Below are 14,625 nucleotides of genomic sequence, written 5' to 3'. Positions count from 1 at the left end.
ACACTACATTCTTCGACAGTTCTCCTCCACCATCCACACTACATTCTCCGACAGATCTCCTCCACCATCCACACTACATTCCCTGACAGATCTCCTCCACCATCCACACTACATTCTCCGACAGCTCTCTCCCACCATCTACACTACTTTTTCGGACAGCTCTCCTCCACCATCCACACTACATTCTCCACAGATCTCCTCCCACCATCCACACTACATTCTCCGACAGCTCTTCTCCCACCATCCACACTACATTCTCTGACAGCTCTCCTCCACCATCCACATTACATTCCCTGACAGCTCTCCTCCACCATCCACACTACATTCTCTGACAGTTCTCCTCCACCATCCACACTACATTCTCCGACAGCTCTTCTCCACCATCCACACTACATTCTCCGACAGATCTCCTCCACCATCCACACTACATTCTCCGACAGATCTCCTCCACCATCCACACTACATTCTCCGACAGCTCTCCTCCACCATCCACACGACATTCTCCGACAGCTCTCCTCCACCATCCACACTACATTCTCTGACAGCTCACCCCCACCATCCACACTACATACTCTGACATCTCTCCCATTCTTTCCAATGACTAGCAATGATCTGCACTGATCACCTGTGTAAAAATTTCTTACTTACCACCATATAAGGTTGGTGGTGAGTGAGAAATTCTTACACAGATTGGATGCTTGAGGTTTGCCCATTTTTTACAATGGTCCTTTCTGCATCCAGTAGGCCAGATCCATATACACACTTCTCAGCAGAACACAAAAATAACAGGCAGACCGGGCTCCAGTTATTGTAAATGAATATTTATTGCCTATGGGTTGATAACATTGCTCGCTTCTTTCCATGTATTCATAAAATTATCCTTATATTGTCACAGTTGCTCCTTTGTTGCCCCATTAATGTTAATGTGTTTCCTACCTTTGTTAAACACTTGGTGTCAAAATGATCAGTTTGTTATTCACATATTGAACAATATGCATGGTGCAAGCAATGCAAGCATTGGCGTAGCTCAGTATTGGTTCATGTGAAGACTGTATTACTATACTTTAAATCTTATGAATATATAACTATCAAATCATCCCCTTAAAACTCAGGCATTTTCTCTATGGCCCCAATGTATTATGAAGTCCACTGGACAGCATGTGGGCCTACCTGTCTTCTTTCGGACATTCTGAAGCTCATGTTCGTTCCCTGGTGTGCTTGGATCTTTGTGTACCCCTGTAACTTATTATGAGGGGCTACCACTCTCTGTGCTGTATTTTTATTTCAAAATATGCAATATGAAAAAAGGGGAACGGGGATCCCCGAAAGTGGGGACAGAAACTGTAGCAGGAACATCTCATCGTTGGAGTCTCCAAGAAATACAAGAAGCCAAGAAAAGACTCCATCAAAGCTCCTCCTAGAAATTTTTAACATTTCCCAGGATGCCCCCCTTTATAAAATCCTTTCTTCCTATAGCTGTTCTATGGATTATGCAGTTCCACCAGTAACAACCATCGTCCATTTGTCAAAAGAATAGGAAGGTGCTTTCCTTCCGATATCTAATTATTTCCTGCAGTCTCATTGCATTGAGGACGTTGTGCGGTGTGTCTTCTCTCATGTGTAACAAGACCTCCTTTCTGAGTGAAAGATTTCCCCTACTCAGTACATGAATAAGGATGCTCACCCTTGTGAATTCTCAGGTGTTGATGTAAGTTTCCTTTCTGTGTGAATGATTTTCCGCACTGTGAACATGAATAAGGACGCTCACCCTTGTGAGTTCTCTGGTGTCTAACAAGGTGTCCTTGATGAATGAAAGCTTTCCCGCACTCTGAACACGAATAGGGATGCTCACCTGTGTGCATTCTCTGGTGTATAACAAGGTTTCCCTTCCGAGTGAAAGAGTTCCCGCACTCTGAACATGAATAAGGACGCTCACCCGTATGAATTCTCTGGTGTTCAACAAGGTCGCTTTTTTGAATAAATGATTTCCCGCACTCTGAACATAAATAGGGATGCTCACCAGTGTGAATTCTCTGGTGTTTCATAAGGCTTCCTTTCAAAGTGAACGTTTTTCCACACTCTGAACATGAATAAGGGCGCTCAACTTTGTGACTTCTCTGATGTTTAACAAGGTGATCTTTCTTAGTGAAAGATTTTCCGCATTTTGAACATAAATGAGGCCGCTCACCCGTGTGACTTTTCTGGTGATTAAAAAGATGATCTTTCCTGTTAAAAGATTTCCCACACGCTAAACATGAATAAGGACGCTCCCCCGTGTGAATTCTCTGGTGTCTAACAAAGGTTCCTTGATGAGTGAAAGATTTCCCGCACTCTGAACATGAGAATAGATTCTGAGCTCGGTTATCTCCTTCATGGGGTGAGGAAGATTCCTCAGGATTAGAAGGATCTGTTGATGGATCTGCAGTGTGAGATCTTACATGGATATTTCCAATCATAGTATGTGATTGATGAGAAGATTCCCCCTGATCAGAGGGATCCATTGATGTCTCCGGACAGGAAGGTCTGTGATGTATATTTTGTGTATTTGGATTTCCTCCTGGAGGATCCTGTGTGATGACATTATCTTCTGACTTACAATCAGCAGATAATAGAAGACGTCTCTCCGAGGAATTCCTGACATCACATCCATCTGTTGGAAAGAAATGTAATAATGTCAGTAGTTCACAAATAACTGGAGCATGACGTTATATTGAGGAATGGAGATGGACCTTTCATATGATGTACAGTATCTCCTCCTCATTTGTTGGGAACATGATGTTATATTGAGGAATGGAGATGGACCTTTCATATGGTGTACAGTATCTCCTCCTCATTTGTTGGGAACATGACGTTATATTGAGGAATGGAGATGGACCTTTCATATGATGTACAGTATCTCCTCCTCATTTGTTGGGAACATGATGTTATATTGAGGAATGGAGATGGACCTTTCATATGGTGTACAGTATCTCCTCCTCATTTGTTGGGAACATGATGTTATATTGAGGAATGGAGATGGACCTTTCATATGGTGTACAGTATCTCCTCCTCATTTGTTGGGAACATGATGTTATATTGAGGAATGGAGATGGACCTTTCATATGGTGTACAGTATCTCCTCCTCATTTGTTGGGAACATGATGTTATATTGAGGAATGGAGATGGACCTTTCATATGGTGTACAGTATCTCCTCCTCATATGTTGGGAACATGACGTTATATTGAGGAATGGAGATGGACCTTTCATATGGTGTACAGTATCTCCTCCTCATATGTTGGGTACATGACGTTATATTGAGGAATGGAGATGGACCTTTCATATGGTGTACAGTATCTCCTCCTCATTTGTTGGGAACATGACGTTATATTGAGGAATGGAGATGGACCTTTCATATGGTGTACAGTATCTCCTCCTCATATGTTGGGAACATGACGTTATATTGAGGAATGGAGATGGACCTTTCATATGGTGTACAGTATCTCCTCCTCATTTGTTGGGAACATGACGTTATATTGAGGAATGGAGATGGACCTTTCATATGATGTACAGTATCTCCTCCTCATTTGTTGGGAACATGATGTTATATTGAGGAATGGAGATGGACCTTTCATATGGTGTACAGTATCTCCTCCTCATTTGTTGGGAACATGATGTTATATTGAGGAATGGAGATGGACCTTTCATATGGTGTACAGTATCTCCTCCTCATTTGTTGGGAACATGATGTTATATTGAGGAATGGAGATGGACCTTTCATATGGTGTACAGTATCTCCTCCTCATTTGTTGGGAACATGATGTTATATTGAGGAATGGAGATGGACCTTTCATATGGTGTACAGTATCTCCTCCTCATATGTTGGGAACATGACGTTATATTGAGGAATGGAGATGGACCTTTCATATGGTGTACAGTATCTCCTCCTCATATGTTGGGTACATGACGTTATATTGAGGAATGGAGATGGACCTTTCATATGGTGTACAGTATCTCCTCCTCATTTGTTGGGAACATGACGTTATATTGAGGAATGGAGATGGACCTTTCATATGGTGTACAGTATCTCCTCCTCATATGTTGGGAACATGACGTTATATTGAGGAATGGAGATGGACCTTTCATATGGTGTACAGTATCTCCTCCTCATTTGTTGGGAACATGACGTTATATTGAGGAATGGAGATGGACCTTTCATATGGTGTACAGCATCTCCTCCTCATTTGTTGGGAACATGACGTTATATTGAGGAATGGAGATGGACCTTTCATATGGTGTACAGTATCTCCTCCTCATTTGTTGGGAACATGACGTTATATTGAGGAATGGAGATGGACCTCTCATATGGTGTACAGTATCTCCTCCTCATTTGTTGGGAACATGACGTTATATTGAGGAATGGAGATGGACCTTTCATATGGTGTACAGTATCTCCTCCTCATTTGTTGGGAACATGATGTTATATTGAGGAATGGAGATGGACCTTTCATATGGTGTACAGTATCTCCTCCTCATTTGTTGGGAACATGACTTTATATTGAGGAATGGAGATGGACCTTTCATATGGTGTACAGTATCTCCTCATTTAATGGGTCAGTGTTTTTCACCCCTTTTCCAGTTGGGGTGCCTTTGACAATTATTTTCAGTCTTGAGGCACCCCTGTCCAAGGCTTGGTTCACATTACTGTGTGTCACGCAACACGAGCAAAATTATGCTTGTTCCTGACACTGACAAAAACTGTGCTCTTTAGGGGTGGCATTAATTCTTAATGGTACCCCACACATTGGCAAACATGGGGTGCTACTGGTGAGGTGAAATTTAACAAAAAGGTCAAAGACTTCTTTCACTGCATTTCTACGTGTATGGAAGCTCATTGAAATGAATGGGCTTCCCTACATGCAGCACGCAGCCACACAGACATGAGCCAAGGGCTTGTTCACATGTGATGTTGGAGGGGCGGTACAACCACATGGTTGAGCTGTTTTACCACCCCCAACGTCTCCCCCTTTAGCTACAGAGACAGCAGCTGGGGGTGTACACATGCTGTGGCTGCAGCTGGAGGTATACCCAGGGTGAATGGGGCTGCACTGCAACTACCCCGCAACTGTGTGCATTGCACGGTTGCGGTGTAGTGATGCTGCATTTACAAGCTCAAAACAGGCGGTGAGGAGGCAACATAATGCCTCTTTACCACTTACCCTATGCTGCTGAAAAGCGATCTGAGCATGGATTGCTTTCAGAAGAGCAGCAGTCCTTGCTGATATCACAAACCAGTCCTACAAAAGCAGTTCTAATGGTACAGAAATAGGGGGGGGGGTTCAGGATTAAAAGTAACATACATACACACATACATATACACACACACACAAATACTCATGCACAAACATACAGACACACATATATATATACAGACACATGTGTACACATAGAGATACATGTACACACAAAGTACACACACATACAGACACATATGTACTCACACACAGACACACGTACACAAACATCTACAGACACTCACATATGTACATGCACATGTAGACACACACACACAGAGGCGGCTCTCCAATTAGGCAAATTAGGCGATCGCCTTGGGCCTCACGATCGCAGGGGCCTCGCCATCGCTGAATTTGCCCGATATGTGGAGTGCCAGGATCCCCATCCCTTGCTCTCCCCGCCAGCAGCCGGCAAACGACAGGTGCAGTCCGAGAAGGAGACCTCCTTCACCCCCCTGCTTGAGCCGCCGCTGAAAGACTGGAGGGTTCTCTGTGCTTCCTGCCCATTCCCCCTCTAGAGCAGCAGAAGATCGGAGCGGCTGTGTCTGTGTGGACAGAGAGAGCAGCAGCAGCAGCTGTGGGCTCTTCTCCCCTCTCCTCCTCTCCTCACTGTAGTCGGGAGCTGTGCTGACTATGTTTCTTCCCCCTCCTTCTTATTGTGCAAGAAAAAAAAAAACACTAAACTGAAGCAGAGAGGAGAATTGTGGGAATTGTAGTCCCGAGATCTGCACATTGCAACTCCATTGGAAGAAACTGCAGCCCTCAGCGTGTCCAGCTGAAGAGGAGGGAAAGAGAGCCATAAGCTCAGGAGAGCTTTTGGGGAAGTGCACCCAGAACTCCAGCGAGAGAGAGAGAATCTCACTGCACTGCACCACCAGGGAAAGCCACACAGCCAGCACCATCCCTTGTGAAGAAAGGCATGAAGTTATGTCCAGAATACAGATCTGGGTGCTACCCAGTGGAATCGCCACAGGCAACCCAGAATGAGCTGTATCCCCAGGTATGGTAAGAGGGTCATTCGGCCATTATCTACTGCCATCTATAGGAACTGCCCACCCTGCTATTCTTTGGCCCGAAGGGTGCTCTCAGACTGGGGCGTCAGCAGTAAAGCACCGCTAATTTTAGCGGCCATTTACTGTAGTTTTTGCAGAGGTTTTCAGCCGCTAGCTGGGTGCTTTTAACCCCCAGTAGCGGACAAAAAATGGTTAAAACCACCTGCAAAGCGCCGCTTTGCCGGTAGTTCAGCAGCGCTGGCCATTAATTTCCATGGGCAGGAGCAGTGGAGGAGTGGTGTATACACCGCTCCTTCACCACTCCAAAGATGCTGCTTGCAGGAGTTTTTATAACATCCTGCAAGCGCAGCACCTCAGTGTGAAAGCACTCGGGCTTTCACACTGAGACTGCAGGGGACCCATTTTTCAGGTACTTTACACGTGCTATTTTTAGCCCAAAAGCGCCTGAAAAACGCTTCAGTGTGAAAGGGGTCTTATACTGCCTGCAGGCCCTATTCACAGCTGCAACATGCACCAATGATTAGAGATGAAGATTTCAGACTTAGTGCTAGTTTACACTGCAGCAATGTCCGACATTGAATGCGATTTGTACCACACTGCAGTGCAAATCGCATGCAATTTGTGTGCAATGCGATTTCAGCCATACAGCTAGTATGGCTGAATTCACATTGCATTCAGAGCAAACTTGCACAGGACCCCTTTTCTGATCCGCAGCAGAATCGTAACGCATGGGTTTTCACACCCATGCAATCAGATTCCTGTCCGAATTTGCAGTTTGCACTGCAATATGTGAACTGATTTGGGAGTGTCATTAACTGACATGTGATGCGGGAACCCACAGTGGGTTTGCAGGTGTGATGCGAGAATCCTGCGAATCCACTGTGGGTTCCCGCATTGCAGTGCAAACTGTCAATTCAGACATGAATCAGATCACATGGGTGTGAACACCCATGCAATCCAATTCTGGTGCGGGCCAAAAAAAGGGTCCTTCACATGTGATTTGCACTGCAGTGTGAAAAACTGGTGTGAACCAAGCCTAAAAACTTCCCTATAACAGTGGCCCCAGGACTATGGCCCGCACTACCATATGACGGCTTAAGCCACCACCTCAGGGGCCAGGATAGGGGGGCAGTAAAATGCTAATCCCCAGCCACTTGCTGGGGATTCTCATTTTTACAGTGCTGAATGTGTTTCTTTTTGTTTTGTTTTTTTTACACACCAAGCCACTATAGTAGCTAGGAGTATGTGTACTTTAGTAAAGCCAACTGTGACCTTTCATGTGGAAGTGTTACAAGTGGCTGTGAAGCCGCCTATCATTTCCACAACTGCCACGATGTGCAACCCCCTTCACCGTGTTTACCGGGCATCACTGTCTCACCTGCGGGCCCACTGCTTTTATGGTGGGTGGCACTGAGAAGGGTGGCAGGAGCTCAGCAGACCTTCGTCCACTTAGCCACCCTCCTGTACACAGACTGAGAAGTGTGATGTATGATGTCAGGGGCGGGCTGGGCCAGGGTTCACAGTGGCAATTTCCCCCTAGGCCACCCTAACCTATGGTGAAAACAGCCGGCAGCTGCTGCCCGCTGAATTTATTTTTTTCTCTCCTGTAGGAGGTTGGGCCGGAGGCTTAGGGGGGTATATTTTTTTCCATTATCTGTGTCCCTTTCTGATGATGATGTGCTGGTCGGAGCAGATGGACTATTTCCTCAGTTTCCAGTATATGCCCATTCAGCTCCGCACACATGTTCTTCTGCCTTGGCTAAAATCCCAGCCAGTCATTTTGCTCCGCTCCCCACCCAGTAGTAGCCGGGGGCCCAGAGAGGGAGACCTGAGAGGCTGTGAGGCAGGTGGCGAAGGCGACGGGCAGAGAGAGGCAGCTGAGCTCAGCTGATGATGTCCAGCAGCAGGAATAGAGGGGAAGCAGATCCAATCGTGGGGCTGCCAGTGCCTTCAAGACTTCAACACAGGTGTGCTTTGGGGGTGTCTGTGAATAGACTACATTGCATCCTATGTAAACAAGGCAGTTCGCCATTCTGTCAGTATGGAAGACATTGATCCTGTGTTCCTGCAAAGCAGGTACAGTGATCCATGTCTTCCCTTAGTAAAAGCACCTCCCCCACAGTGCGAAAACACTTGTTAGGCACACATTTAACCCATTGATTGCCCTAGATGTTATCCCCTTCCCAGCCATTGTCATTAGTACAGTGACAGTACATATTTTTAGTACTGATCACTGTATTAATGTCACTGGTTTCCACAAAGTGTCAAAAGTGTCACTTAGTGTCCGATTTGTCCACCGCAATATCGCAGTCCCGCTATGAGTCGCTGATTGCTGCCATTACTAGAAAAAAAAAATGTCCCCGGATTTCATTTTAAAAATCTGGTCACCTTACCTTAACACTGCTGTGCTCAGGCAGCGTTAGGAGCCCTGTCTCACTTAAGACCCCTTTCACACTGAGGGCGTTTTGCAGGCGTAATAGCGTTAAAAATAGCGCCTGCAAAATGCCCTAAAACAGCTGCTCCATGCACTCCAGTGTGAAAGCCTAAGGGCTTTCACACTGGAGCAGTGCGCTGGCAGGGCTTCAGAAAAACTCCTGCCAGCAGCTTCTTTGGAGCTGTGAACTCACCGCTGCTCCCAATTGAAATCAACGTGGCAGCGCTGTGATACCGCTGCCAAAACGCTACTCCAGCAGCATTTTGCAGGTGGATTTAACCCCTTTTTGGCCGCTAGCTAGTTAAAACCCCCCCCCCACTAACGGCCCAATAGTGCAGCTAAAACGACAGTAAAGCGGCGCTAAAAATAGTGCCACTTTACCACTGACACCCTAAGCAGCTTGGTGTGAAAGGGCCCTAAGCATGCCGAACATCTGATTTGCAGCACTTTAAAAACATTACAAGACATCTTAATGCTGCTGTGTGCAGGCAACGTTAAGAGCCCTGTTACACTCACCTCTCGCCTAACCTAAGACTCCTGATGTTCTGCCTGCCAGCCATTGAGGAGTGATGTTGCGTCCCCGCACATCACTTCTCCCATCCACCGCAGGAGGATCTCAATCTGGGAACGCCTTCTGCGTATTTTAAGGGCATCAGTGGGGCCTCATGTCTAAGTTTTGCCTAAGGCCTCACAATGCCTAGAGCCGCCCCTGCACACACATATACACATACATACACACACGTACACACACATACTCACATACACACACACACACATGTACGCACATACACATGTACATGCATACATACACATACACACACGTATGCACATACACGCACACACACATGTATCAAGCCCTTTTAAAATGAATCTAGCACAGTACCTTTCCACATTCAGCTGGGTACTGCACTGTAGGGGGAAGCAGAGAGTACAGAACCCTCACCCTCCCTTTATTTTCACTTTTGAAGCTGACGGAGGTCCTTCACAATGCCGATGTACAGATCGGCAGGAGATCAGGAAAACAAGCTCATCTGACAGGCCTTCTCTCCTATGATCCTGCGGCATACCTCAGGACCTCTGGCGGCACACTAGTGTGCCGCGGAACACTGGTTAAGAAGGACTGAAATGGGTGAACTCTATGAATTTTTTTTTTTTTTTTCAACCTTACTATAAAGCAATTTAACACTTCATTCCTCTGGTAGGTAAGATTACTTTTTTCAAATTAAACTGACATCCTAATCAGTATGGTCAACCAATTATAGAGTATATTACTTTCATCTTACCAGTGACCGTGGGGATTCTAAAATGTTTGCTCAAACTACATACCCTATACTTCTAGAAGCAAACTGAAAATACTTTCTGCATTTCAAGTTTATCTAGTTGGACCTCCTGTGTTGCTCTCTCCTTTACAATAAAGTCTCCTCTTACCCGGTGATGTGAGGGGCGGCTGATTCTCCATCATGACGTCCTTGTAGAGATCCTTGTGTCCTTCTAAATACTCCCACTCCTCCATGGAGAAATAGACAGTGACATCCTGACACCTTATAGGAACCTGACACACACAATGATACAGTCACCATCCAGACACATCCCTTGTCTGTTACTGGATAATGTCCCAGAATTCCCACCACCGCTCACCTCTCCTGTCAGCAGATCAATGATCTTCTGGGTTACTTCTAAGATCTTCTTGCTGTTTCTCTTAAGATCCAGGAAGGTAGGTGGAGACACGGTGATGGGGTTTTGTCTTTCTCTTGTTCTAGTAGACAAGTGGGGACTTTTCCTCTTTGTAATATTCTCAAGAGATGTCTTCATAACTACAGCACAGTCCTGTGATATACAGCAATAAATATAATATTAGAAACCTCCTCACCTCTCCAGACTGGTTTGTGTCCCATTATTAGAGATAGGGTGATGTCATATCATCCTACTAGTATCTTTATTACCTTTGCAGTCAGCAGGTGGATGATCTCCAGGGTGAGATTTAATAGCCTCTCATTCAAGGAAAGTTTATTTTTTCCTACTTTTCCATTATTCATGGTCTGCTGATTCTCCATAGTGACGTCCTTGTAGAGATCCTTGTGTCCTTCTAAATACTCCCACTCCTCCATGGAGAAATAGACAGTGACATCCTGACACCTTATAGGAACCTGACACACACAATGATACAGTCACCATCCAGACACATCCCTTGTCTGTTACTGGATAATGTCCCAGAATTCCCAGAATCCTCCTCACCTCTCCTGTCAGAAGACCAATCATCTTCTTGGTGATTTCTAGAATCTTCTTCTTGTCACATAAAGGAGTCAGGGGCACAGATGAAGGGATATTGATGTGTCTCGGGGATCCTCTCCATCCTTCTGACACACGGTGACGTCTACTGGAGGAAACATACTCACCAGATGTCTCCTTCACTACTGTGTAACCCTATTGAAATAAGTCATTAGAATTGTGAATGAATACTAAAGTCATTCAGTGACATTCCTAGAAACTCCCCCGTATCAGGTCACATCATCTTCACATTATAAATTCAGCACTTATTTTTCAGTAAAATTATATTATATTATATAATATTTCCAGAATGCCCCTCAGCTCTCTGGGCCCATTTGTGTTTTGTTAGTAGACATAAAAATGATGTAATATGACCTCCCAGAATCCTCCTCACCTCTCCAGTCAGCAGGTAGATGATCTCCAGGGTGATGTCTAACATCTTCTCTGTCATGTGACTTTGGTCATTGTCCATCGTCATTGTTGATGTGGTCATGTGATCTGTACAGGGCTCTCCTCCTGTGGATAGATCATAAACTGGGAATTATCTGGGCTGTACTGGGATGAATCATGTCTGCACAGAGTTCCTCCAAAGTTCATACTGCTTGTTATACCAGATAAGAGGTCTTGACTGAAGGAAAACCATTCAATTCTATTTAAAGTTTAACTCTAACCTTCTTTCACAATGCCGCTGTACAGATCATTTAAGATTGGATAGAGAGGGGAAGCCTCTGGTGAGGTGGCAGGAAATTAGAGAAAATCTCCTGATGGGTGTACAGTTGGATAAATGGCTCTATATTTAGGATGTATCCGGTCTATAAACCAGAGGCTCTGGATGGACAGTTGGATAAATGGTTCTATATTCAGGATGTATCCGGTCTATAAACCAGAGGCTCTGGATGGACAGTTGGATAAATGGTTCTATATTTAGGATGTATCCAATCTATAAACCAGAGGCTCTGGATGGACAGTTGGATAAATGGTTCTATATTTAGGATGTATCTGGTCTATAAACCAGAGGCATTGGATGGACAGTTGGATAAATGGCTCTATATTTTGGATGTTACATAGTTGGTAAGGTTAAAAAAAAAGACACAAGTCCATCAAGTCCAACCTGTGTGTGTGTGCTTTTATGTCAATATTACATTGTATATCCCTGTATGTTATGGTCGTTTAGGTGCCTATCTAATCGTTTTTTAAATTATCTATGCTCCCTACTGAAACCACTGCTTGTGGAAGAGAATTCCACATCCTTACCGCTCTTATCGTAAAGAACTCTCTACACAGTTTAAGGTTAAATCGCTGTTCTTTTAATTCTAGTGAATGGGCTCGAGTCTTTTTAAATGCCCTTTCACGGAAATTTGTTATCCCTTTTGTTGGGTCACCAGTATGGTATTTGTACATTGAAATCATATCCCCTCTACAGAGAGAATAAGTTGATGCTTGTAATCTTTCCTCATACCTAAGATCCTCCAGTCCTTTTGTTGCCCTTCTCAGGACTCTCTCTAGTTCCAGCACATCCTTCCTGAGGACTGGTGCCCAGAACTATGTATATGGTCTATAAACCAGAGGCTCTGAATGGACAGCTGATTAAATGTCTCTAGATTTAGGATGTATCTGGTCTATAAACCAAAGACTCTGGATGGACAGTTGGATAAATGGTTCTATATTTAGGATGTATCCGGTCTAAAAAACTAGAAGCTTTGGAAATACAGTTGAATACGAGTGAGCACGCTCTCAGCACTGGAACCCTGACTATCCATGGACACCTATATGTGGTGTGTGGGTGAACAAATCCACCATCACTGCACATGTGTTACGTGGGTGGCAAAAGTTTAAGCATAGCAAACAACCGTAAGTAACTGCAACTCCAATGACTCCTTCCATTCACACTTTTGTAGCTTAAAACCCAAAGCTACTAAACTTTCAACTAACAAATTCCATTAATTTTAACGATGGCTGTTCATATATGAGCACTGTTCACATATGGCGGCTGTAGTTCAATGCCTGTTGCACCAAAAGCTACATGAACTACCTTTGAGGCAGAGTTGGGTGTTTTTTTGGTCAAATGGACATCACTGAGAACACCTGAAAATTAGAAAATTGAGCCGGTATATTTCGGATGTTGTCAAGGACTTGTCTTGTCCACTTACTGCTTTCCATAAGTCAAAACAAAAATGTCTGAAAGCTTGAATACACATGTAAATGTTTGAGATTTGTTTCTAATACACTAATTTACGCATGCAAAAATGTAAAATACATAAAAAAAACTGAAAATCTCTCACCTCAGATATGAATCCAGCCTAAAAATGATAATATTGCAAACTTGTAATAAATACCTCCTTCAGAAAACGTCTCCCAAATAGCCTAACACAATTACAACGCTCCAGCACAAGAGTCGAACAGGTGGACAATAAAGAAACTCAGCTTCTGTTGTTGGTAGACAACCATAATGGCAGGAATGTAGTTCTTCCTGAAACGCCCACAGGGCGGGGAACCAAACCCCCTCTACACAGTCAGGTAAAGTTACTGGGCATGTGCAGACCACAGCCAGTGCCAAGAGAGGACGTGGCTGTGTCTGTTGTCAACCAACAGCATAGTGTTATCTGCTGTCCAGAGACACAATGAGGGGGAATTAACAAAGAGAAATACATTGGTTTTGTGGTGTAAATATTGGTGCGTTTAATTATAAGAGAAGTTCTGTTTTGTGCTATACCAGCTGAGCCCAATCACATTAGAAGTGCTTTGTGGAAATTTCTATAAATGTCTGATTGTGTGCGCCAAAATATTGAAGCACTTGAGCCAATGTTCCAATTTAAGAAAAAAATTCAAAATATAAACCACTACCAGAGCAATGGAAATAGTAGTGAACGTAACTTCAGTTTGGCACCAAAATGTTGGCATGTATCCTAAGCACCCTCAAATCTGGTGCACCATTATCATGGGGCAAATTAATGAATTGCCGGGCATCACTGTTATTTATTTGTTATTCATAATTAAAGTTGAACTCCAGTTACATCGGTCCACCTTGGAGTATAAGGGCTAGCTTACACTTGCTTCAAAACAAGGCTTCGGACACGCTTTGTTAAAGCTTTCTGAACACCAGCCAATGCCCCTATCACTAAATAAAATGGTTAGCCTACAGTCCTGTTTACACCTTGCTTTTGCTTTGCTTTAAAAATTGTGTTGATTTATGCTGCGTACACACGACCGGACTTTTCGACATCAAAGGTCCAACGGAAAAAATCCGTCGGACAATTCGATTGTGTGTGGGCTCCATCGGAACTTTGCTGTCCAAAAATCTGATGGACTTTAGAAATAGAACGTTTCAAATTTTTCTGCCGGAACTCCGCCGGACCCAGTTCCTATCGAGAAATCCATTTGTGTGTATTCTAGTCCGATAGGTAAAAACCGATGCTAGGGCTTCTATTGGCTACTGGCTATGAACTTCCTTATTCTAGTCTGGTCGTACGTCATCACGTTTGAATCCGTTGGACTTTGGTGTGATTGTGCATGGCCAAGTCTGTGCATTCGGAAAGTCCATCGGAACTCTGCCGAAAGTCTGTCGGGGATAACGTCGGACCCAGTCCGCCGAAAAGTCTGGTCGCGTGTACTTCGAAGCCTCCATGGAAGTCTATGACA

General features: G+C 44.3%; 2 protein-coding genes across 14 annotated transcripts in view; both read right to left on the bottom strand.

The window, feature by feature from the left end:
* Positions 1 to 14,625, bottom strand: part of LOC143956163 (uncharacterized) — a 309,704-nt gene that overhangs the window by 127,834 nt on the left and 167,245 nt on the right. The window lies entirely within an intron of this gene.
* The window catches only part of LOC143956386 (uncharacterized), a 30,702-nt gene continuing 16,882 nt past the window's right edge, over positions 806 to 14,625 (bottom strand). Inside the window, 1 exon segment of the mRNA XM_077466604.1 lies at positions 806 to 2,351. Coding sequence (XP_077322730.1) covers positions 1,560 to 2,351 — 792 coding nt within the window. The 3' untranslated portion in view covers positions 806 to 1,559.

Source organism: Lithobates pipiens, unplaced genomic scaffold (genome assembly GCF_037356315.1).
Source record: "Lithobates pipiens isolate NorthernLeopardFrog02 unplaced genomic scaffold, aLitPip1_a1.2 Scaffold_35, whole genome shotgun sequence".
Taxonomy (NCBI): domain Eukaryota; kingdom Metazoa; phylum Chordata; class Amphibia; order Anura; family Ranidae; genus Lithobates; species Lithobates pipiens.
This window is presented reverse-complemented; position numbering and strand designations above follow the sequence as displayed.